Source organism: Besnoitia besnoiti, chromosome VII (assembly GCF_002563875.1).
Source record: "Besnoitia besnoiti strain Bb-Ger1 chromosome VII, whole genome shotgun sequence".
Classification (NCBI taxonomy): domain Eukaryota; phylum Apicomplexa; class Conoidasida; order Eucoccidiorida; family Sarcocystidae; genus Besnoitia; species Besnoitia besnoiti.
The window spans coordinates 2,342,258-2,364,242 of NC_042362.1; the positions used below are offsets into that span (position 1 = coordinate 2,342,258).

The window sequence follows — 21,985 nt, forward strand, 5'->3', positions numbered from 1 at the left end:
GTCCAATGATGAACCAGTCGCCTCGTGGCTACTGTGTTAGTTTTTCGTGTCGGGATCGAAAAGCGAAGCGTGAGTTTTTTCAAGCCCGGGGACAAGTCGCATACGCCGAAGAGTTGATACGTCGATGAGCATGTGTGTACCTGCGTGTATACGTATCGGCGATCGTCGAGCCGTCGATAGGACGCGCGTGCCTTATCGTCGCCTCTGCTCCACTGAAGAAAAACAAACATATCTGTAGAGGAACGGACTTGTGCGAGCAAGGGTGACACAAACAGCATCACGGTTGTAAGAAGTGGAGCAAGACATTGCCTTTTCCTTGTACGTCTCCAACAGGAGGGCGAAAAATACCGCCCTGCGAATCCTTCGAGTTATGTTTCTCTGGAAACGCATATCTTTACATTCTTCGCTTCCCCACTCCATTCGGATGCATGCAAATGTGATCTGGGCCGGCATCTTCCACGTTTCGTCTCCTCGTCAGCACTACCAGGTTCTGCAGATATTTAGTGTTTTTCATCCGTCTGCGTAATTCCCGGAGGTACCAAAAACGCTGCTGCTTCCGTCGGTTCCTTGCATCAGCAGCGGCGCCCCTCTTTAGCCATGCCTCACGCCGACAGGCCAGGTAAGGGCGAGCAAATGCTGAATGTGAACGGTAATCCATCGGTGGTGGGGGGCATATAACAACTCTTTCGGTTCCCCAGTGTGTGTGAACGGGACTTTTACATTGGCCTCTATCAAAGTTGCCAGGTCAAGCTGGAAGTTCGGTTCTTTCTGCGGGCCTTCCACTCTGTGCCCACATTTACCTCTCTCTTCATAGCTATATACATGTATACATTTAATATGTACCCAGGCGCTACACGGTGGCATCAGTATGTCAGTGCATGCCACGATGTGCCGGGCTGTCTTTCCGTGTAAATTGCAACCACGTAGTGTGTCACGTGGTGAGTCCGCATTCTCAATACTCCGAAAGCGTGCTGTGGAGATATGCTTTCCTGGAGATGGCGTTCCGCGCTGCCTGCGGGGATACTGAGTAGACGCCGAAACCCATTTTCCGCATCCTTCAAAGCTACGTGCAAAACCGTAAACTCTTGAGTGCAGGATTCTAGTGTTTCCGGTTAGAATTCATATGCAAATATATATTCATCCGCCGTATGCCAAGAAACATACGACTGGCGTGGACAGGCAAGCCTGCGTATCTGCTCGTTTATGCATGTGCGTGCAAACGGTACTTCTCTCGGTTGCTTTGCCTGCGACTGGCGATCATGTGTATTGCTACACATGGCCGTGTATTCACAATGCATTCGTATGTACGTTAGACGATACCTTTAGGTGTGGCGGCCTTAACAGGCTGGCGCCTACCCGTTGTGTTTTTGCCGTTTTTGTGTAATTCCGTGACTCAGCTTCTGGAAGGACGCGGGACGAGGCGACCTCAGCATCCTCTGACTCCTCCTTGCCAGCCGTACCCCCTGCCTTCTCTCCTCCTCCTCTTTCCTTTTCCTCTTCCCTCTCCACCGCGTTTTTCTCGTCTTTTTCATCTTCGCCGTCTTCGCCTAGTCTTCAGAACGCCCCTTTCCAGCCCCCCGATCCACAGGAGTCCCCGTTTCTTTCCTCTCCGGCGGCTTCCTTTTCGCACCCGTCTTCTTCCGGCTCGTCCTCCTTCTACTCCGCGTCTTCGCCGTCCTCCTCACTCTCCTCGTCCGTTCCCTCTTCTTTTCCCTCTTCCGCGTTTCCGTCTTCGTTGCCTCCGCCCTCGCTTGCATCTTCGTTTCCTACATCGTCGTCTCCCTCCCCGCCCCATTCGGAGTTGCTCGACGGGCTAGGCACGGGTGCTGTGGCCGCCGTGCCGATTCGCCAGGTTCCCTCGACGCGGTGTGTCTCGTCTTCTGGATCTCGGCATCCTGCTGGCGCTCCGTCTTTCCCTCCTGCGTCTTCCACCAGTTTCTCCTCCTGCGTGTCTCGCGCCTCCGGTTCGTCTTCATCTTCGAGCTCGCGCGCGGCTTCAGACTCCGCGTCGAGTCCGCACCCACCCCCGCGTCTCCCGTCGTGTGAGCAGGGAGACCCCGGCCCGCGCGCCGGCAGCAGCACGAGGCGCAAGAGAACGATCTGCGAAATCTCTTCGGTTTTGTACTTTGAGCGTGCGAGTGGGGGTGCGCGGTCCGCGTGCTTGACGTTTTCAGCAGCTGCGTGCTCTGCTTCGCCCGTGGGCCTGCCGGGCGGCAACGAACTTTTTAGGATCTCCTCGCGCATTCTGCTGCCGTCGATGTCTTCCTCGTCGTCGACGCCTCTCTCCGGCACACATGACGCAGAGACGCGGGGCCCAGCAGCGAGGGACAGCACAGAGCAAGAGACGAGGACGCTCGGAGGCGACGAGGGCCGGCGCGCCGGAAGTGTCTCCGCGAGACTCCCGCGCCCGCAAGATGGAAGTGTGGAGGGCGAAGCCGCACACGCGGGCCCGCGCGGGTCAGACGAGGAGGCGGGAGTAGGGGGAACGCGCGCAGAAGAGTCGGAGGTAGCCGGAGCAGCAGAAAACCGCGAAGACGCTCTCGCGCGCCTCGCTGCAACCCCTCTCACGGTCGTCGCAGTTGGACGGCAGCCATTCGTGGCTCTCTACGACGAAGTGACCCAAGCTGCAAAGCGTCACAGGAAAAGCTGTGACGAGTTAACGAAGAATCTAGATCTCCTCCTCGATGCCATCCTCGTAAGCCCCTCTTCTGCGACTCTTCTCGAGTGTAGACATCTGGCAGGTCGGTGCGGATTTAGCTGTGAGAAACCACCCCAGAGGAGGCCTAGGTTGTTTGATTGCAGGGAAACTCCAACATGCGACCCAAACAGAAGCGGAATTATGAGTGTGGCTACGGAGTTGCCGTCGCTGACTCGGGATGTGAATCTCCCCCTGTGGGTAGCTACATGCGCGCGTGCGATTCGTCTTTTGCCGTCCGCTCACTGCGTATCCCTGTAGTGTCCCTGCAAATCTTGCAAGCGTTTACACGTTCTTACACTTGGAATCAGCCGGCGTTTTTCCTGAACGTCTTTTGGTCTGGTACCCAGGGTGTCTCCGCTTGCCTAGTCTGGAGATGTCTCTCAGGCATCTGTTTTGCGTGACGGCGATAGGTTTTTCTGGCCACCTTGTTTCTTGGTTTGTTCTCTCTGGTGTATGTTCGTTTGTGCTCACTCTGGCCCATTATTGGCTGCCTCATCTGCTGTCGCGCTCGCTTCGCATAGCGGTCGGCGTGCCCTTTCCTTCGTGAGCATCCTTTCTCCTCTGTGCTTGCGTGTTGCCCCTGTCTGCGTCTGCTTCCTCGCCTCTCGCAGGCCGCTTTTCACAATCTTCCGTAGCCGTTGTCTTATTCTTTACTCCTTCGCCTCTTCTCATCTTGTCCGCGTTTCTTCCTATGTATGTGTCGGCTGCGATAGGAATCGAAAGACAAGCTCCGCGCAGCAGCAGCGGCAGCTGCGCGGCCGCCTTCAGGCGCTGGCGCAGTAGCAGGGCTCCGCTCTGGGCCGTCTTCGCTGCCGTCACCTGCTTCTCTGCCTCCATCTTTTTCTTCTTTAAATGAGAGCGTCAAGGGCGAAACGTCATCCTTTCCGTCCCCTTGCACGGCTCCTGGCGGAGGCGGGGCCTCCACGCGTGGCGGATTTCTCCCTGCGTCTGCGCCTCCTTCGTCGCCACGCTCGCCTCCCCCGTCCTCCGCGGCTCCGTTCGTGCTTGCTGAAAATGCCATAGCAGGAAACCAGTCGCAGGGACGCAGGGAAAATGACAGTGCTGGCCGCGGCCCCGCGCCGTCCGCCGCCTGTGCAACGGAGGGACAGGGAACAACAGCAGAGGCGTTAGCCGAGGCTCGCGGTGCCGGAAGACGAGAGGGCAGCAGAACGGGAGACAGACCGCCGGCTGATGGGCTTCCCGGCGCCGCGGACGGTGCTTCACCTGCGGCTTTGGATGCACATCTATCTCAACAGGGCAGACTCGAAATCCAGACGATGGGAAGAGCAGACGAGGCGGCAGAAGAGGGAGGAGAGCGAAGGGATGAAACCCAGGGCACTGGCGAATCCGGGGTGCTTTCTTCCGCGACCCTCGGGACTCTTGATGCGCCGCCACACTCATCTGCCGCGACGGCTGCTTCGCCTTCTGCGTTGACCTCACTCGTTCGGGGATGGGAAGGAGACACGACTGCCTCGCTGGCGTCGGCTGTCTCACCGTATGGAGGCGACGGTCGCGCAGGTCTCGCGGGCAGCCGCGGGTCGGCGGCCTCTTCGTTCTCGCCTTCGTGTTTCTCCGGTATCTCCTCCCCACCGGCATCTCCTTCGCCCGCCCTCTTGCCCTTCGCCTCTGCGTCGCCGTTTTTTTCAGCAGCCCCATCGCCAGCGGCAGCGTGTCGCCCTGGCAATGCCTTATCTTCTTCGCAGTCAGCGCTGCCGAGCTACTCTCTGCCTGCGCCGTGCTTGCAGGTAGCGCCGCCTTCGGCTTCAGTGCCTCCTTCTGCAGTCTCTGAGGCTTCCGCAAAGGCCTCGGCGGGCGCGACTCTCGGCGCGCCCGCCGGTGGGGGCGGGGACACACCCTCTGGCGGGGGAGCCCTCACGGAGTCGGGCGCCAGTTCGCAGCTCGCGGCGTTCGCGGGTTTGGCGCGCCGAGGCGACAAGGGCGCGGAGGGTATCCACGCGGCGATAGTGAAAGAGGTGCTTCGGGGATTGCAGGCGAGAGTGCAGGCCCTCGACGTGACGCACACGCTCGCAGAGACATACAAAGATCAACAGATGGCGCTCAGCGGCGTTGCCCGCGCCATTGATCGACTGATGCCTGGCGACCCGGCCCCCGCGACGCGCGTCCTCCCTCCACCGCCCGAGCAGCAACTCTTCTTCGCTCTGCACGCCAGGAATGAGAAGGCTGCTGCGAAAGCCGCTGCCGGAACACGCGACACGCCGACTGCAGAGAGCCAGGCACTGAAGGACCGCGAAGGGTCTTCAGCTGAGGCCGGGGCTTCCGAGGAGACGGCGGGGCCCGCGCCGCCGGCCACGCCAGCAGCGCGGCCTCAGAGAGGGACGGAGACTAGGGTCGCGAGCCGACGCGAAGGCGAGGAGACAGAGGTTCTGGAGCGACGCCGGCGGAGGCGAAAGGAAAGTGAAGAAGGCGGGAACGCCGACCGGCGGCGGAGAACGGTTCGCGGCGGCTTTGAAGGCGCCCTCACTGAAACAGGATCGGGCGGTACGCCTCAGATTCTCCTCGCTGGCCTCACGGCGTCGGGCGGGTCGCGGCGGCACAGAGGCAGTCGAGACAGCGAGGAACCGTCCTTTGCGTGCCGTGTAGACGAGCCGTGCGGGCACCACGTGTCGGGGAGGCGGCCGTCGTTGTCGCTCTGTCGCTCTCTGGGAAAGTCGCGAAACCCGCGGCATCCGTCGCGGTGCCGCGCGGCTGGAAGAGACCCAGCCTCCTGCGCGTACCGACGGGCCTGGTGCACGCGCGGAAGCAATGCGAACCTCGCCGCTGCGCTGCCGAGACTTCTCTGTGGGGGAGGATGGTCTGCGGGCTTCTGTGCGCGAAGGCATCTCATCGAAAGCGAAGACATGCTTCTCGCAAAGCTTCTCGCGCTGCACTTTTTGCACTGTGGCTGGTTTGACATCTACGCCCAGTTCTGGTAAGGCCCCAGCTCAAGGCTAGCATAAGAACGACAACACAGAGAGAACCTACGGGAGATCAGAGACTCTCATTATGCTTCCTGAAGCAACATGTTTCTGCTTAGGACAGGCAGTCCACCCCAGCGTGGGAACACTAGAATCCGCACTGAGGGTGGCATTTTAGCTTCTGTTCGCTTCCCGCATAATACAGAGCATGCGGTCACGGGGCGGATTCCGCTGCGCGTGAGGGCAAGCGCCTCGAAGGGGTGAGACCTTCACGCCTTGTGCGGTTTCCATCGCGGGTCGTCTTGAATCTTTGCCTAGCTGGGCGTGGATGTGTGCGGTGCTTCAGCGCAGAGCAGCAGCAAATCTTCGATGCTGTCCATTGCCCGTGTCTGGAGTGCCGGGGCTGGTCGCACCGTGAGTGGCTAGCTAGCCGCTGCGAAGAGGAGGGGCACCTCGCTGTGTCGGATTCTTCATCGGAGAACAGCCAGCAGAGACACCCAGGCCAAGAGACAGAGGAGGCACCACCGCCCAGTTCTACGACGAAAGAAGACGCCGACGGGCGGGGGCGGGCTCAAATGGGCGCGGCCCAAGCAAAGGCGAGTCAAGAGGACGGCACGAAGAAGGAAGCCGCGTCTGCACTCCCGTGGCCTGCGGCTCACGAGTGTCTCCATTTGCCTTCGGGAGACCGCGCTGAGGAGACTCTCGCGGGGGCCTCGCACCGGGCAGGGACTGGAAGCGAAGAAAAAGTGGAGGGCGAAGCAGCAGCGCGAGGAACGAGCCGAAGTGTTGTTCTCTCGTCGGTCACTTCGTCGAGCCCGCTATTGCATGCAGGTGATCCGCCGGGGGGGGCAGCTAGGCACCTCAATGGAGGGGCAGGATTCACAGGAGAGGAGGGACTTTCGTCCGCGTCGGAACGTGGCGACTCAGAAGTTTCGAGTCTCCCGAGTCTCCTGTCCTTTGGTGTGAACGAGTCCTTCTCGCTGGACTCGCTCAGTCGCGTCGGCACCTCCACGGAGGCGGCGCAGCGGACTACTGGCCAGAGCAGGGGGGCGCCTGGCGGGTCAAGACACCCGACGAGACCCGCGGGTACCCGCACCGGAGAAGCAGATCTGAGCGCCAAAGAGGCCGAAGCTGCGAAGGCTCCGCACGAGCCGAACGGTGGACAGCGAGAACAAGGAGGAAAGAAGACGGTGCAGGAGGGCCTCAAGCAGCGGGAAGCTCTCGACTGGAGGAGCCGGCACGCGGAGAAATCAGCCATGCGCGTTGGCAGACTTCAGCTGCTGCCGGGAGAAGTAGAGGCTGCCTACGTACAGCTGCATGAGGTGCGAAAAACGAAAGAGGGACGGAGAAAGAGAGCACGGAAAGATAGAAAAGTGTGAGATGAGTGCCGAGACTCCCCCAGGCAGCGGCGCAGCAACAGAGGAAAAAAACGATGGAGGCAAGCGCAGACGCATGTGCAGCATGAAGGAAGATAACAGCGAAGGATACGGTTTCGCGTTTGCGGGCGCGCCATTCAGGGTTGACTTTCTGTAGTGTAATATTCTTTAGGACTGCCTCAGCCGCTTCGGATAAAAGCAGACGTGGTTGATAGGGGGCGGGTGTCCACGAGAGAGACGAACAGCGAAATGACTCGGATGATTGTATGCACGCACGACAGACAGAGGAAACGTAACATGCCATTAGAGATAGCGAGTCAGGGAATAGGGATTGAGGGAGATTTGAAGTGGGCATCAATTGAGAGCCAGAAAAGGATCGAAGGACACTGTGGGAAAGCGAAGAAAAGTAGAATGAAAGACAGGAAAAGGAAGTCCGGGTCTACCGCGTGCTGAGGATTGACGAGCGGTACCTTTAGATGCCATAGAGCACGGAAGAGAGACCTCGAAAGACACGCAGAGATCTTCGGCTTGGCGACAGGTATCTTTTAGTATACAAACTGTCGGATCTGTCGCCGACAGTGGCAAATACGGAGTGCGACCAGGTACCATACCGTAAAGCAGCCTCCAATAAGCGAGGGGGCTGCATTGCCAACCTCCGTCGCTATTGATTTACCACGATTTATCGTGTACTTTTGACGAATCAACTAGTTTGGCACTTCACACACATTTACAGATTCCAGGATACTACAAGACAGGGCTCGTTTCGGCTGTGTATGGTTGTTCCTGCGTGGAGCGGCCGTCGGCAAACCGCAATTCCTCTGGGATTCGTTTCTCAGATTCTTCGGCGGCTGGAGCGCACGCGCGACAGCCAACTCCTTCAGTGGCGGCTGAAGTACGAGGGCAACGAAGGGGCACTCCGCGCGTGCCCGGGAGGCGCCGCCAAGAAGAACGGAATCGACCTGGCGCTCCACTGGCTTGCCCGCCAGAAGAAGCATCACAGGCGCAGGTTGGCTGCGCTTCACTTCGAGCTTCACAAGCTTAAAGTGAGGCATCCCCCGTATCTGCGCATGCTCCAGTGCGCAGCGAATGCAGAAAGTGCGTGCCTCGGAGTAGCTACGAATATCCAGGCGCGTCGAGCGGACGCGGCGTCATGCAACCTCCACGAGTATTTCTGTGTGCCGGGAGCCGCTTTAAGGAGGTCTGGCCTCGCCCAGTCCTGTCCTATTTGCACAGACATCGCTGCATGTCGTGTGAGTGTGCGGTCCCATTGGTTCCGCGTTTGAGCTCTTCGAATATGGTTTCTGCTCTCTTCTGTTTCTGCAGTTCCTCTCGCTCCTGTCCTCGCCTTCCTCGACGATCGAAGAAGCGCTGCTCTACTCGCGGAGCCACTTGGCGCCCCTCTGGCGCTTCCACAAGGCTGACGTGTGCCGCCTGATGGGCTGTGTGGCCTTCTTCGGGCGCCGCTCGGCGACGGCTAAAGACCACGGGGAAGCTCTCGCGGGGTCGTCTCTCCTTACTTCCTCCTCTCCGTGTCTTTCCCACCACGCCGACGTTAAACACGAGGCACAGGCTCAAGGCGAAAGAAGCGCTTCGCCTGAGAGGGAAAGGGTGCCTGACGGGCGCGACGCCGACCGAAGCGGGTCCCGAGGCTCCGCTTTATCGTCTTCCCGCCCGGGGGCTTCGGAGGGGCCCGGGCGCCCGAGCCGCGCATGGCCAGAGGCCTCAGCCGACGGATCAGCTTCTGCCTTCTCTTTTGCGGTGCACAGAGGCGAAGACCGAGAAGACGGACAAGTTCAGCTCCTGCTTAACGGCCGGGTAGCCAGAGGCCAAGTGTCGAGTGCGTTTCCCGCGTCGCATGAAGCCGACGGGGCAGCAGAAGCCCACGCCCGCCAGACGACTCCAGACCCATCCGCCGAGCGTGGACGCGACCCGAATTCTTCATTTCTAGCCGAAACGACGCCCTACCGGGACTTAGTTTCCGAAGCTGAGTGGGCACGTGTTTTGAATCTCTTCCGCCGGGCGTTTTGCGAGGTCGGTCTTCTCCTGCCTGTATGCGGTCATTCGGCGTCTTCCATTCGAAGTCGCGAAGACGTGGACACGCCTCTTGTCGCCGAGGCATCGAGCGCTGCAGGCTCCGCGCGCGCCGCGGAGGTCGCAGGCAGCGTGCCAGTCTTCTTAGGCGCGCAGGCGTCTCCTCCAGGAGGCGCCTCCATGCCCGCCCTGGCGTTGCCGCCGCCCTCCACTGCCATCGGGGGAGTCCCCTTCGTGCAGGCTTCGAGAGGCGTGGGGGCAGGCAGCGGCGGCGTCGTGGGCGCCCAGGCCGCTGGGAACAGTGCGGCCCGCCGGAGCTCCGTTCAGGCCCTGTGGGATGCCATTGCAGGGCGACGGCAGGCGGCAGAAGCCGGCAGCGGGGGAGGAGGCAGTCCGAGTCTCAGGGGGGCGGGGGGAGTCGTCGATGGGACAGGGGCAGCAGGGGCTGGCTACAGGGAGGAAATGACGCTGGCTGGCGCTGAGTATGGGCCGGAGAGCAGCAGCGCAGAGGAGGAAGCTGGGATGATGCCACTGCATGCCGAGGACCACAGAGTAGCTGAGAGCTCGCTGCAAACGTCGAGCCGGACAGCCCGGAGTTCTGCGGAGAGCGCCGGAGACCGGGGACGTCGAGAAGGACGCGGAGGCTTGACTCGAGCCCGAATCACCATTTTCTACCGCCCTGGGCACTCCGATTGGCGCCAAGCCGAAGCGGTCACCACCGCAGCACACGCCGGGATTCCCGTAGATTTCCTCTCCCTCCTTCCACCCGAACCGCCGCGTCTGGCTCCCAGTGTCTCCTGTGTGGGGCGACCCCTGAGCACCCTTTTCGCGGGGAAGGACCGGTACCCGGAGTTCGTTGACGCGGCGGTCGTCTCAGCGCTCAACTCGGCCTCCGGCTCGGCGGCGGCCACGGCTGCGGTCGCGGCAGCAGGAGCCCTAGCGGACGAGGTGGAGCACGCCGCCGAAGAGTATTCGCTGCTCTCCGACGTCCCGCTGTCCGCACCCCGGGTACCGGCGCTCCAGTGCTTCTCCTCCTTCCATCAGAGCATCCTGGCGAATGAGGAAAAGTTTTACAGCTCGTCCGAATGGTACCTGGATGTTTTAACAAACCAAGACGACGACATGGAGGCTCCAGTGCAGCTCGCAGCGCTGGGGACGTGCGGCTTCCGCGGGCAGCGCTTCACGAGGTGTGCGGATATCTCGGCAGGACGTCTGAGAGACAGCTGCGGAAGCGGAGCCTTCTGTGCGGGCCGGCAGCTTCTCACGTTTGGCGAGGCAGCTGGGAGTGTGCTGGCGCAGACCGACGGCTGCCCTGTCACGCGCCTCGGGGAGACGCGGGTTTCGGTTCCTCCTGGCAGAAGGGGCAGCACGAGTAGCAACAGCACGGGCTCGGGATCCGCGGGCGTAGTCGCCAGGCAGGCTGCGCTGGGCGCCACCTGCAGCCGAAAAATATTTCGGCGTCTTCCCCCCATTAGCGACCTCCAGCCAGGATGGCTTCTCCGCATTCACGCTCTCGGGGGTCGGCGGTGGGTGCCAGCCGGGGGCGGGGCGGAGTTTGGCGGGAAGGCCGACGGCGCCGGGCGGCGGACGCGGGCGAGTGACGGCTCTTATCACGGGTCATCCCCTAGGCGGCGCGGGGCCGGTGGCGAATACAGGACGGCGGAAGAGCTAGTCGAGGAGCTGGCGAGCCGCGCACACGAGAGCGGTGAAAGACGGGCGACGGGGGCGTCTTCGAGGAGTCCCACGGGCCCTCCCCCTCGTCCCCCGTTCTCTATCCGCGGCGGAAAAGGAGACCCTGACAGTTTCGCTGCAGAGCGGAAGGGCGACGCAAGAGCGAGAAATGAAAGCGAGCGCCGGAGTAGAAGATTCTGGCAGAGCGAAGTCGCGCGAGCGGAGTCGGATGACGAAGAGAGCTCTCGCGACTCTGCACTCGACGCCTGTCAGGCGAACATCGATGAAGGCGGGAGAGATGAAAAGGACGATGTTCTTGTTCGCTTCGAAAACCATCTGCGACAGAGACGGCGCCGGCGCCAGATCCTCGATTCTCTCTGGCTGAGCGAAGCCCTAGATGGTCCTCCGCTGTTTGGGCTCCGGTGGCGCCCGTGCGCGATATCCCGCCGCAGGCGTCGCAGCCTCCTTGGGCTCTTTCAGGGGTCTGCGAATCGCTCCAACTCAGCCGCCTCGAACAGCGAGGATGGGTCGATCTCACGCACTCATCGGCACAGCAGCAGCCGCGCGGTGCTGCGAAGCAGCAGTCGAAGCACTACAGAAACCAGCGGCGACGTACTGGTGTCTCACCGTGAAGACGGGGCTGGGGGCGGAAGACGAGGCAGACGGCACAGGAGACGACGAAGACGAACCACGAGTCTGACTCGCCTGAGTTCGCCTGCCGCGGGCTTCCCTTTTGAAGCCGCCGGCGGGCTTGAAGCAACCGGGGGGACAGGGACGGCGGCCGCTGGCCTCGGGGGGGCGCTGGCTGCCGGAGGCGGTGGCCGGGCGCATCGCCGTGGCGAGCGCCGCACTGCTTCCTCTCAAGGCGCGAATCGGCCTCAGCGAAGAGCAACCACGGGCGACATCGGCGCGACCGTCAGCGGCATTGCCGCCGAGGCCCGCGGTCTGCTGCTTCGCGCGCAAATGCGTGGCGTGCTCGGGCGAGGGCTGGGCGCCGGGACCGGGACTCCGGCGGGAGCGACAGGCGCTGCGGCGCGTCGGCTGGCGGCAATGGCTGTGCGAGGCCTCGGCAGTGGAGGCGGCGGGGGGGGGACAGGCGGCGACGGGCGGTATTCGTCCCTCGCGCGCGTGGCGTTTCTCTCCGCTGGACGCTGGCTCGCCCTTCCGCCGGCCGAGGCACTCCGAGGATGGCGAGAAGAAGAAGCGTCGGTTGCGCGAGAGGACGAAGACGACGACAGTGACGAGGACGACGAAGAGGAGGAAGAAGATCTTGAAGACGTGATGCGGGCTCTGGAAGAGGAAGAAGAACTCGGTGGCGGCGCAGAAGAGGAGGAGAACCGGGTCGAAGACGAAGAAGACGAAGCCGACAATACCAGCGAAACACGGCTCTTCTTTTTTGCCTTGGAGCCAGGAAGCAGGTACCTTGAACTCGCCGAAAACGTCGCATGTCTACATGTGGTACTCGCCCCAGTACAGCAAACAGAGTGCCCCTGCATCGACCAAGAGCTGCCCGCTGTAGAATATGCACATGTGGGCGTCAACCGTCCTCGGCAGCGTGCGGCGTATTGCGAGTAAATGCTGTCTCAGTGCAGTGAACGCAAGCGCCAGTGTCCTGCCTTATACAGGTCCAGTCTGCGGAGCAATTCGCGAGCGCATCGGCCTTCAGTCATCACTTTTTTCTGTGTCTCAGCATGTCTCACTCGATGTATTCGGTGCGCTTTCGTGAGGGACGGTGCTTGCAGAGAGGAGCGCGACGGCCGCCGCGAAGGCAACCGTGGAGCCACAGACAGCGAGGGGTCCCAGCAAACTTCGGAAGGTAAGGCGGACGTATCATGCATTACGTTCTCTGCTGGAGTCGCCGAGTTTCGGTGGCCTCTGCCGTGGAGATCGGGGTGTGTGTGGGTATCCGTCAACGTGCCTTCAGGTGTTTCGCTCCTCCCTTCTGTAGTAATAAAATAACGGCATTTTCATTAAAGTATAATCACCGTAGCTCTCCACGTCTTCGTTGTTTGCTCTTCTTGCAAAACGATAAACTAATTCAGAGAATCTAAAAGGAGAATGGTTAGTTTGGCTTCCAGCGTATATGTTTTGTCCCTTCCAATGCTTTCACGCAGGCCACCGTCCGCTGTCGTCTCCTCGCGGCGGCGTCTCCGACAGCAGAGACACCGAGCAACGCGGCCTCGGCATCTCGGATGCTGTGGGCGAAGAGCGACGACGAAGGAGCAGCCGAAGAGAGCGAAGGGGGCGCAGAGCGAGCAGCAGTGGTCCGCCAGGCAGCCCCGACCAGGGCGGCGGAGGAGCGGGCGTCGCAGAGGGCGGGGCTGAGGCGACTTCGCGCGGTGCTCGTTTGGCCACAGCAGAAGAGGAGACAAGTCCTGGGAGCCTACGAGGAGCTCAGGAGGCTCCTGCTCTCGCAAGCGGCGCTTCCGCCGGAGGTGGGGAGGAAACGAGCGCGGAAGCGGCAGGTGGCGCCGCGGAAGGCAGCGAGGGACGGGATGCCCGACTCAGGTAGGTACAGATGTTGGTTCTTCAAAAAAATACGCTAGACACCGCTATACTTCATGCGCTCAGCATGATGGTCACGAAAAGCACAAGAGAACTTGGCGGTGGGGCTGGTTGGGTTCTCAGTGAAGGCCTTCGACGAGTCGTTCGAGTTTGCCTCGCCTTGAGGAAGCGGCAGGGGCGCCAGTATTGTTGTCTCTGGCCGTGTAGGCTGTGCTGCATCGAGGCTCTACGAATATTCGTCTCTTCAGACTCGTGCGTGAAGAAGCTGCGTCTCGCGGCGTGGGTGGCCGGAGAGTTTCTTGTCGCTGCAGGATGCCCTGCAGGGTCCGCATGCGGAGGCGGAAAGTTGTGTTCCTGAGGCTCCTTTGCTTGCTCTTTCAAGGCGGTGCGTTTCTGTCTCTGCCTCTGCAGCTCCTCGGCGCTGGGTAGCGCGCTAGTTGTCGCGCAGATGATTGAGGCCGCAGTCACTCGGTCGGTTGCGGTGGCGAGGGGTGGGTGCAGCGCGGCGCCGGCCGCTCGCTCGGCTTCCACAGAGTCATCTGCCGTTCTTTCTCGCGAGCAGACGTCTTCGCTTCATGAAGGCTCGGCCCGCGCTTCAGAGGGATCTGTGCCTGTGGTGCCTTCACTCTCTGGCGCTCCCGCCGGCGCCGCCAGCTCCGCGTCGGAGACCGCGGCGAGCGCGGGGGACTTTTTGCCCCACCTCAGGTCGCTGGGGTCCTTCTCGGCCTCCCAGTCCGTCGCCGAGGAGAGACGTCGAGGTGTTCCATCAGATGCGCCTGTCGGGTCGGACACTCCGGGGCCTTCGGGCCTTCCAGGCTCATCTGAGGGCGCAAGTCCGACGACCCCCTCGGCGTCATCTCTCGCCGGCGCAGCCCCGCCGGGCGACGGAGGAATCGCTGGCGCCCCGGAGGGAGCTTCGACGTCGTCGAGGGAAATCATTCATGCGCCTTCCTCAGGTAGGGTTCAACGGGTCCTTCTAAGCTGGTGCTTCTCTACTCAGCTGCGGCACCGTAGGTATGCTGGACATCAGCCTCGCGCACGCGCATAATGCCCGGTACGTGAGGAGAGTAAGCACAGCACATCATCGATCTGGGCTGCTGACGCCGCGCTCTTCGACAAGTCTGGTAATGTTGTTGCGGACTTGCACATGATCCGGATGCCGTACTCACGTCCTGAAGCTCCGATTGCTGTCCTGACCGGGTGTCCTGTGGGAAAGTGTTTACGGCCAAAAGCAGACGTATCGTGTGTGTGACCAGTGGAAGTTTGTAGGGTCACTTGTCCGCTCAAGCGCTGAGCAGTGGCTGTCGCCCATCTGATCTTTCAGGGACGCCTACTTCCCAAGGGCAGCCCCTGCCTCCTCCTCCGGCCCCGCACGCCCTGCCAGGCGGCTCAGCGCCTCCAACTTCGGGGGCCGTCCCTCCTCCGCCCCCGCCGCCTCCTGTTGGACTCGGTGGTGGGCTTCTCGGGCCCTTCTCAGGCGCCGCGAGGCCCGCTGGGCAGGCGGCAGGAGGCTCGTCTGCGCTGGTGCCGCCGTCGCTCTCCGCGGCCTCCGCAGCTGGCGGCGGATTGATGAGTCCGAGTGTGTCTCTTTCTTCTTCGCCGCATTCTGCTCCTGCGAGCTCAGCGCAGCCGGGCGGCTCGACCGGCGCTAGCAGCGCGGGTGGAGGGACGGGGGCCGCGCCTCCCCCGCCTCCTCCCCCTCCGCCGCCTCCGCCCCCCCCGCCGCCTCCTCCGCCGCCTCCGCCCTTGCCCGCGGGCTCGTTGGGCCCCCCGAGGTCAACTGCGGGCGCGCTGGCCGCGGGTGCGACGCGGTGGAGACAGGTGCCTGGCGGCGACGCCCACGGGCCGGGAGGGGCGGGGCTGGGGACTCACGCTGGGCACCAACCTGAGACGCACCAAGGTGAGAGGATCGGAAGAGTTGATGTAGAGAGAGCAGCGCCGAAAACCAGTGTCTGAAGGCGCATGCGGGAGGGGCGAAGTCCTTCGCAGACGCGGCGTGAGCATGCCGCGAGAAAGAGATACTCGTCGTGTCGTGAGAGGAGGACGTGGAGGGTGCAGGTGATCTGCGAGTGTGTGTGTGTGTGCTATTTTTCGATGATGCGTTGGAACGGTTTGTGGACCGGTCCCACCCAAAGAGTAACAATTGACACGAATGCTCGCAAGGCCAGGCAGTTGACATGGTGTGGTCTACGGGCGCAGTCTGTAAAATTCCAAGTTGTGTGTAGAAACTGTGGAGGCATGTGGGACACTACTCGGCTTTTTTGAGACAAGTGAAGAGGCTCCTATGTTCAACTGGGCAAATGTCTGTCGCTCTGCAATGCCGCATAGGCAGGTATAGCAACTACAGACGTTGCAGGATGTCCCGGTAGTTTCCATCTTACACGCGGTGTACAAGCCGCCGCCGATTCCTTGCCGAGTGCTGTTTTCAGGCACCGGATCCCCGACGGGCCCGTCAGTCGGCGCAGGGCTGCTGGTGCCGCCGTCGCCCCTGCTGGCCAGCTCAGCTCCCGCGACGGCGTTGGGCTCCAGACCGGGGCCAGCGGGAAGCAGCGCTGCGCGCAGCACAAGCGAGCAGACTGGCGGGGCGGCCGGCTTGAGGCCCAGAGTTCTGGACGCCAGAGCTGCGAGCGGGACTTCGCTGACGTCTGCCGGCGACGATGGAAGGCGAGATAGAGGCGCTTCCGCTCTAGGTGAGGATACAGTGCAGAATCAATTTGTTAACGACGCGGAAGAGAACTGTCAGGGTTTCGCGTCCACGACCGCATGCGTGTCAAGCCTGCGTGCTTCAGATGATTGCGTCTGTGCATGGTGCATGACATATACTTCATCTTCTTGATGCACACGGAAGGGCAGTCTTCGCTGGCATGCCAGTGCGCGCCTGGCTCAACTGCAGCGAGTGCTGCGAGCGAACAAGCGGCGAGGAAAAGAGGCCGCAAATTTGTAGTGGTGGTGAAGAAAGTGTGAAGATACAGGCGTGGGGATTTAGCGCACGACAGGTTTGCAACTAGGTCTGGGTTCGAGTAGAAGCCGGATTCGTGACTCCTTCCTATTTCCTTTCCATTCTTTGGGTCTCCTCAGGAACCAGTCGAACTGAAAGCGAGCGCCACACTCGAGCGCGGAGATTCTCGGCTCTCCGGCGTCGCGATGCACATCCCGCTTCCCCTGTGGGAGGCCTGGAGCCTGAGGTCTCGGAGATGGAGAGAGGAGGCTGGCGACGAAGAGGAGAAAGTGAGGCGGCAAGAGCGAAAGCTTGTATTTGCAGAACACAAATAGCCAGTCAGTGGGGCTGCCTCGTCTCCAGTATACCGCTTCAGAGGTCTGCAGATGGCTAGCTAAAGAAGCCATATACATATATGCATGCAGGCATACGTATATACAGTACAGTATGTCTATGTGGGTACGCATCCGTCCACGTTGCCGAGAGGGTGATGGTAGAAATGGTAGGTGGGCGAGGCCGCTTCGGAGTAGAGGACAGTACTCTCAGCCTCCTCGCGTAGAATCTTCCACGCACTTTTATTCCTTACCTCAGGTGCCTCGACAGCCGGTCAGTCCGGAGTATCCGCCCCGTTTGGCTCCATTCGACGAGGCACCCACGTAGCCGATAGACAGGGAAGAAGACACAGGAACACAAGGCGTCCAGGTACGCAGCAAGTCTTCGCCGGCGCTTCCACATGTATCTCTGTCGGCGTTTCTCTGACTTTGATATATGCACTCACACATAGAGATATCGAGAGCGAACGACGGCGCAAATGGTACTGGACAGCACCGCCCAGCTGAGGCTGCTATGCTGTGACGCGAAACCCGAAATCCATCTCTCTTTCGGCGACTTCCCCCCTCCCTCCCCTCCCCTTCTGCCAGTTCGCATATCGTGCATTCCGCCTTTTTCTTTTATCTCATGAAAGTGTGCGTGTGTTCACGGTTTCGTTCCGCGTCTACCCTGTATCTCTCTGCCCGACATGTGTCGGCTTTTGTGGGTATCCTGCATTCATGCCTCACGGAAGGCAGCGAACTGAGCCTCGGGCAGCAGACGCCTCTGCCGAGAACCGAGCGGCTTGTTCGCTCGGGAGTGCACACGCTGCTTGGGGGAGAGGGTTAGCGCGCGCTTCGCCTGCCTTGTCGTCCCCCCTCGCGGGGCCTTTCAGTCACGTAGCCGGCGGATGGGCGCGCGGTTTTCTGTGTTTGCAGAAGTCACAGGCAGCCCCGAGGCCTCGCCTAGCACAGCAAGTCTCTGTTCGGCGAGCAGCGGCAGCCTGCAGCCCAGCGTGGGCAGCAGCGAGTGGTTCAGTCGGGAGACCTCGGGTAACGAGGACGAGAATAGTGACGAGGCAGACTCGTGTCGCGGGCCTCTGTCGGGGGACGAAGACCCAGACGTGCGCCGGGCGGGGATCTTCGGCGGCCGCGGATGGAGTCTGTGCACCTGCTGCGTCTGCAGGAACTGCGACTGTCTGCAAGGCGGCCTCGCGCGCAGGGAGCCGCGGCCGTGCACGTTCTTGCCGTGGTGCTCGCGCGCCTGCGAGGGCCGTCGGCGCGACGACGGCCGGCGTCGCCAGGCTCAGGCTGGAGGCAAGGCGACGCGCTCGCCGCCCCCTGAGGGCAGCGACCGCGATATCCCCAGACAGGGCGGCGGTCACGCGCGGAAGCCTAGGGGACGCAGAGGTGACAAGAAGAGAGGAGACGGCTCAGGACGCGGCGGGCAGCCTGACGAGAACGAAGAGCGAGCAGGCGAGGCAGCGGAGCCAGGGGAGGCAGCGGAGGCAGACGAGCCGCTGCGTGGAGCCCTGGAGGCCAGGGGACGCACCCCGGGCGGCAGGCTCTCGACACGGAGGCCTCATGAGCAGAGGCGAGAAGACGAGGCAAATCCCAGCGGCAGGGCTGAGGAGTGGCGCCTCCCTGCGGGGCAACGCGAAGGCCGAGACGAAGCGATATCTCCCCATGAAGCGATTCTGGTCAGGCACGGCGCGAGTCCGCACCCCCGCGGACGACGTCGCCGGCGGGTGTATCGCGGACGGAAGCAGGGACGCACAGCGGAGAAAAAACTCGAACGAATGGGTCTCCTGATCAAGAATGCCAATAGTGGAGGCGAAGGCGCGCATGTGCAGAAGAAAGGCCGAGCGAAGGCTGACGACGCGTCGGAGGAAGACGTCTGTCACACGTGCGGAGGCACCAAGACCTGGAGGCGAATCTCCCTGCCCTTGGAGAGCCCGTTAACTGTGCTCCTCTGCGCTGGAAATGTCGCGCTACCAAGGCTCATGCAGGTGTGTCGCGAAGAGAACTACGCCTCCACCTCCTCGATGTCTACAGCCATACATATCCGGACCTGCACATGCGTGTATCTACAGTATCAGACGCGTATACTTGTCCGGCTTCATCTGTGGCAGTACCCGTCTGCCAGAGTATGTAGACATACATTCTCCGTCTCGTTGTGTGCAGTCAGTGTTTCTTTGCCGCAGCTCGGGCACGTATAGTTTCAGAGACGCGTTTGTTTTTGTTGCGCGTCTCAGTCGACCAGCGTACGCATAGCAGGGCTTTTTCTAACTTTTCTACGGGGATGGAACGCCCAGGCGCGTGTCCGGGGGTCTGCCGTTTTTTGGTGGTGGATTTTGGCTCCACGTACTGAAGGGTTGTGTGGTATCGAGGTCGTCTCTTTTTTTGCCTCTTTCTCAGCTTCTCCAAGTTGTCTCGCAGCAGTCTCCTCAGCTGGCAGCAGAGCCTCCGCCGCCAACGTCCCCGAACTCTCTCGCGGCGTTTTCGTCGTCTCCTCCGCTGTTTCCTTCTTCCGCGTCTTCGGCGGCAGCCTTCTTTGCCCTCCTTCCGAGTCTTCTGTCGGCGACCGAGGGTGACGCTCCAGCTGTCCCCGCGGGCCTGCCGAGACCCGGGGAACACCGCGTGGGAGTGTGGGGCTCCGGAGACCCTGCTGCGTCCTCGAGCGCTCTCTCGCCGTCGTCCCTCCCTCCTTCCTGGCCCTCTGCGCCTCTCTACTTGCCGTGGCTAGCCGCAGCGGCTGCGAGCGGCTTGCCCCCTTGTCTCCTCCCGCCGTCGGCTGCGGCTGCGGCGTCCTCCGCCGCCGGCTCCGCGGCCCCCCAGGGCTTCCTCAGCCCTTCCGTGGGAGTGTGTCCGCGCTGCAGGCGTTCAGAGTGCGTGTGCGGCGCGTCGTCTCCGGCGCAGCTCGATGGCGGGTGGTTCGCCTCCTCCTCGCGGGCGCAGGCGCTGGCTTCGTCTCTCGCAGCCGGGGGTTGGTCTTTCTCGGCGTTCCCCGTTCTCCGCGGACTCCTCGCGGCGGCCAGCAGCAGTTTCTCAAGCGCAGGCGGAGGGAGTAACGGGTCGCATGCCCCGGGCGCGGGAAGCCCCGCGGCCCACGCGGGTGTGGCGACGTTGCCGTTGCTCAGCGGCGGAGGCATGCTGGCGCTCGAGCTCGATCTGGGTTCCGCTTTCCACTTTCACTCCAACTTCACCTGCGCAGTCAGCCGCGAGCAGACCTCCACGAAGAACCCCGCCGTCCTGCTCACCTGCGGCCACACAATTTGCAGGTTCGCAAACGAAGGCTGTGAAACGCAAGTAGACTCGCAGGCAGCTGAGAGTCGGCGTATGTGTCTGCGGCGCAGAGAAGCGGCTGGCGCGTATGCAAAAGAAGCGCAGCTACTTGCACCCAGCTGTGCGGATGTGCAGAGACTCAGCGCAGGCATGTCCGTGCAAAGGCGCACATGAAAGATGAGTGGCCCTGCAGAGGCGTGATAGATCTCCAGAAGCAAAGACCATATCTCCGCCCTTCTGAGCGACGGGGCAGCCTTGAAGGCTGCCTGCGCAGGAGCGAATTCGCTCGAGGGCCTCTATGCATTTCCACGAAGTCCGCTGTGGCTCCTGTCTAATTCGCAGCGCCTGTGTCGAGCGCGTGACGTCGCGCCGCAGCAGGCAGACGCTTCGCTGCCCCATCTGCCCGACGCATGTCTCCCTCGCTGAGGTGAGTGCGCGTTTTAGAAACGAATCGGCGACTGTGGAAGTCTGGGGGTTTTCGGCGTCGTGTCCTCTCCCCGAGCTTCGACTCTGCACGCGTGCGTTCGCCTTCACGGCTCGATGTACCCGTCCTGTCTCTTCGCCGTTGGTCTTTCATTCAGCTGGCGCAAGAGACTGGCCTTCCGCTGCTGTGTGTTGAGCACGTATAATGGACTTCTTCATTCCCATCTGTCTGTGTCGTTTCTCGCGCATAAACAGCAGGCGTCCATAGAGATGTATTCAAGCATGCATATAATCATTTGTTTCGGGAATATCTGCAGACGGTGCCATGGCAGTCTCTTAGTGGTGCAGGGTGGCTCTGATGCGGGTCAGGCTGGGCCGTCGTTCAAAGGCAGCGCCTGGGATAGATGCGCCGACGTTCTGTCGGATGTTGTCCGCTGCCTTCTTTCAAAAGTTTTCCTGGTCGCTGGCAGTCTCTTCCGTAGCTTTTCGTCCGTCCACGGAATCCCTGGTGATGCAGTTGATTATCTTTTCGCTGCGATGCGAGTTGTCTGCAGACACGCCAGCTTTGTTTCGACTGAGCTGTCGCGCGTGTCTTCCCGCGCCCGCAACGGAGAGACAAGACGCGAAAGGCTTGAGAGAACGAGCGGGAGAGAAAAGATCTTCGAGAAACGGGGCAGGGGACGCGTGGACTACAGGAGCGTCAGGCGTCTCGCGCTGTCTGGCAGAAGGCCCGCAGTGGAAGCCGCAGCTGCGAGGCCGTCGGCTAACTCGAGCAAGGCAGCAAATGCCTCGAGTGAAAAAGGCCTGCCTCGCCGGATATGTGTGTGGTCGCGCAGAGGCTGTGCTGCGTGCCGCAGATGAGTCTCCGAATTTCGAAGCGAGCTCGGCTGCATTTGGATGTAGCAGGCGCGGGTCGGCGTGCGTTGCGCCTGTATCGTCATCGCTCCATGCGCGCTTGTGGATATGCGGGTATACAAAGATGTATCCATGCATACGGTTTCTCTGGACGCGTCAGAGGCTGTGGGATCTTTGGCGAAAGATATGAGTGACCTCTCGTTTTTTGTTCTAGTTTTGGAAATGCGGCATCTTTGTTCGAACTGGAACGGAACGCGCATCAACGAATTTTGGCGCGCGAGGCTTTGATACGCGGGGCGAAAAGGTCACCCGCCGAGCCAAACATTTTGGTTTGCGTATTCGTGTATCATTAAATATTTGGATACGTGAAAGTGTGCAAACAAGACCGGGTTGTTGGCGTCACGAATAAGGATTATCTGAAGCCACTCTGCTCCCCACAATCGAATACCTACTCAGAGGGGCGATAGATTGGTTGTGTGTATTCACCCGCGTGATAGACGGATAGATACAGATACGTGTTTTTATCTTGTCGGAGCGCTCGTTCTGTTTGATCCTGCATTCGATCTCTGTCCGCATGGTAGTGATGGTACTCCCACTCCAGGTGTGTCCACAGGCTGTACTCTGAAGGTAGCCACAGACGATTGTTAATAAAAAACAGGAAAGCTGGCTTGATATCGTAACACTGGCAATGTACGCGTTGTTGTTTCTATATTCACATAAATGTAGAAATAGCACGGATATACAAACGTCTTTACGCGTTGTTGTTTCTACATTCACATAAATGTAGAAATTGCACGGATATACAAACGTCTTTACGCCAGCACACTCGAGCCTTTGACATCGTCCACGCGTTGATCGGCTCGCCACTGCAAACTCAGCCATAGCATGTCCACGCCTCCACGGATGGTTGCCGAAATATAGGAGATACGTCTGTAAGCATGCTTCCATGCACAAATGCTAAAACGTCACAAGAGCACTTT

The 21,985-nt window shown here is 61.1% G+C and overlaps 2 protein-coding genes across 2 annotated transcripts; both read left to right on the forward strand.

Annotated features, from left to right (window-relative positions):
• Window positions 1-597: 597 nt before the first annotated feature.
• Window positions 598-12,266, forward strand: BESB_079380 (uncharacterized protein; the record flags this gene model as incomplete). The annotated part of the gene is made up of 6 exons (XM_029366300.1): window positions 598-619; window positions 1,398-2,695; window positions 3,412-5,627; window positions 5,960-6,935; window positions 7,826-8,032; window positions 8,313-12,266. 6 exons carry the CDS (start codon window positions 598-600, stop codon window positions 12,264-12,266), a joined length of 8,673 nt encoding a protein of 2,890 aa, XP_029217731.1.
• A 508-nt stretch (window positions 12,267-12,774) lies between these two features.
• Window positions 12,775-19,901, forward strand: BESB_079390 (zinc finger, C3HC4 type (RING finger) domain-containing protein; the record flags this gene model as incomplete). The annotated part of the gene is made up of 7 exons (XM_029366301.1): window positions 12,775-13,199; window positions 13,608-14,152; window positions 14,521-15,096; window positions 15,626-15,886; window positions 16,275-16,424; window positions 17,382-18,451; window positions 18,861-19,901. The coding sequence occupies 7 exons, from the start codon at window positions 12,775-12,777 to the stop codon at window positions 19,899-19,901; spliced, it is 4,068 nt and encodes a 1,355-aa protein (XP_029217732.1).
• Between the last annotated feature and the right edge of the window lie 2,084 nt (window positions 19,902-21,985).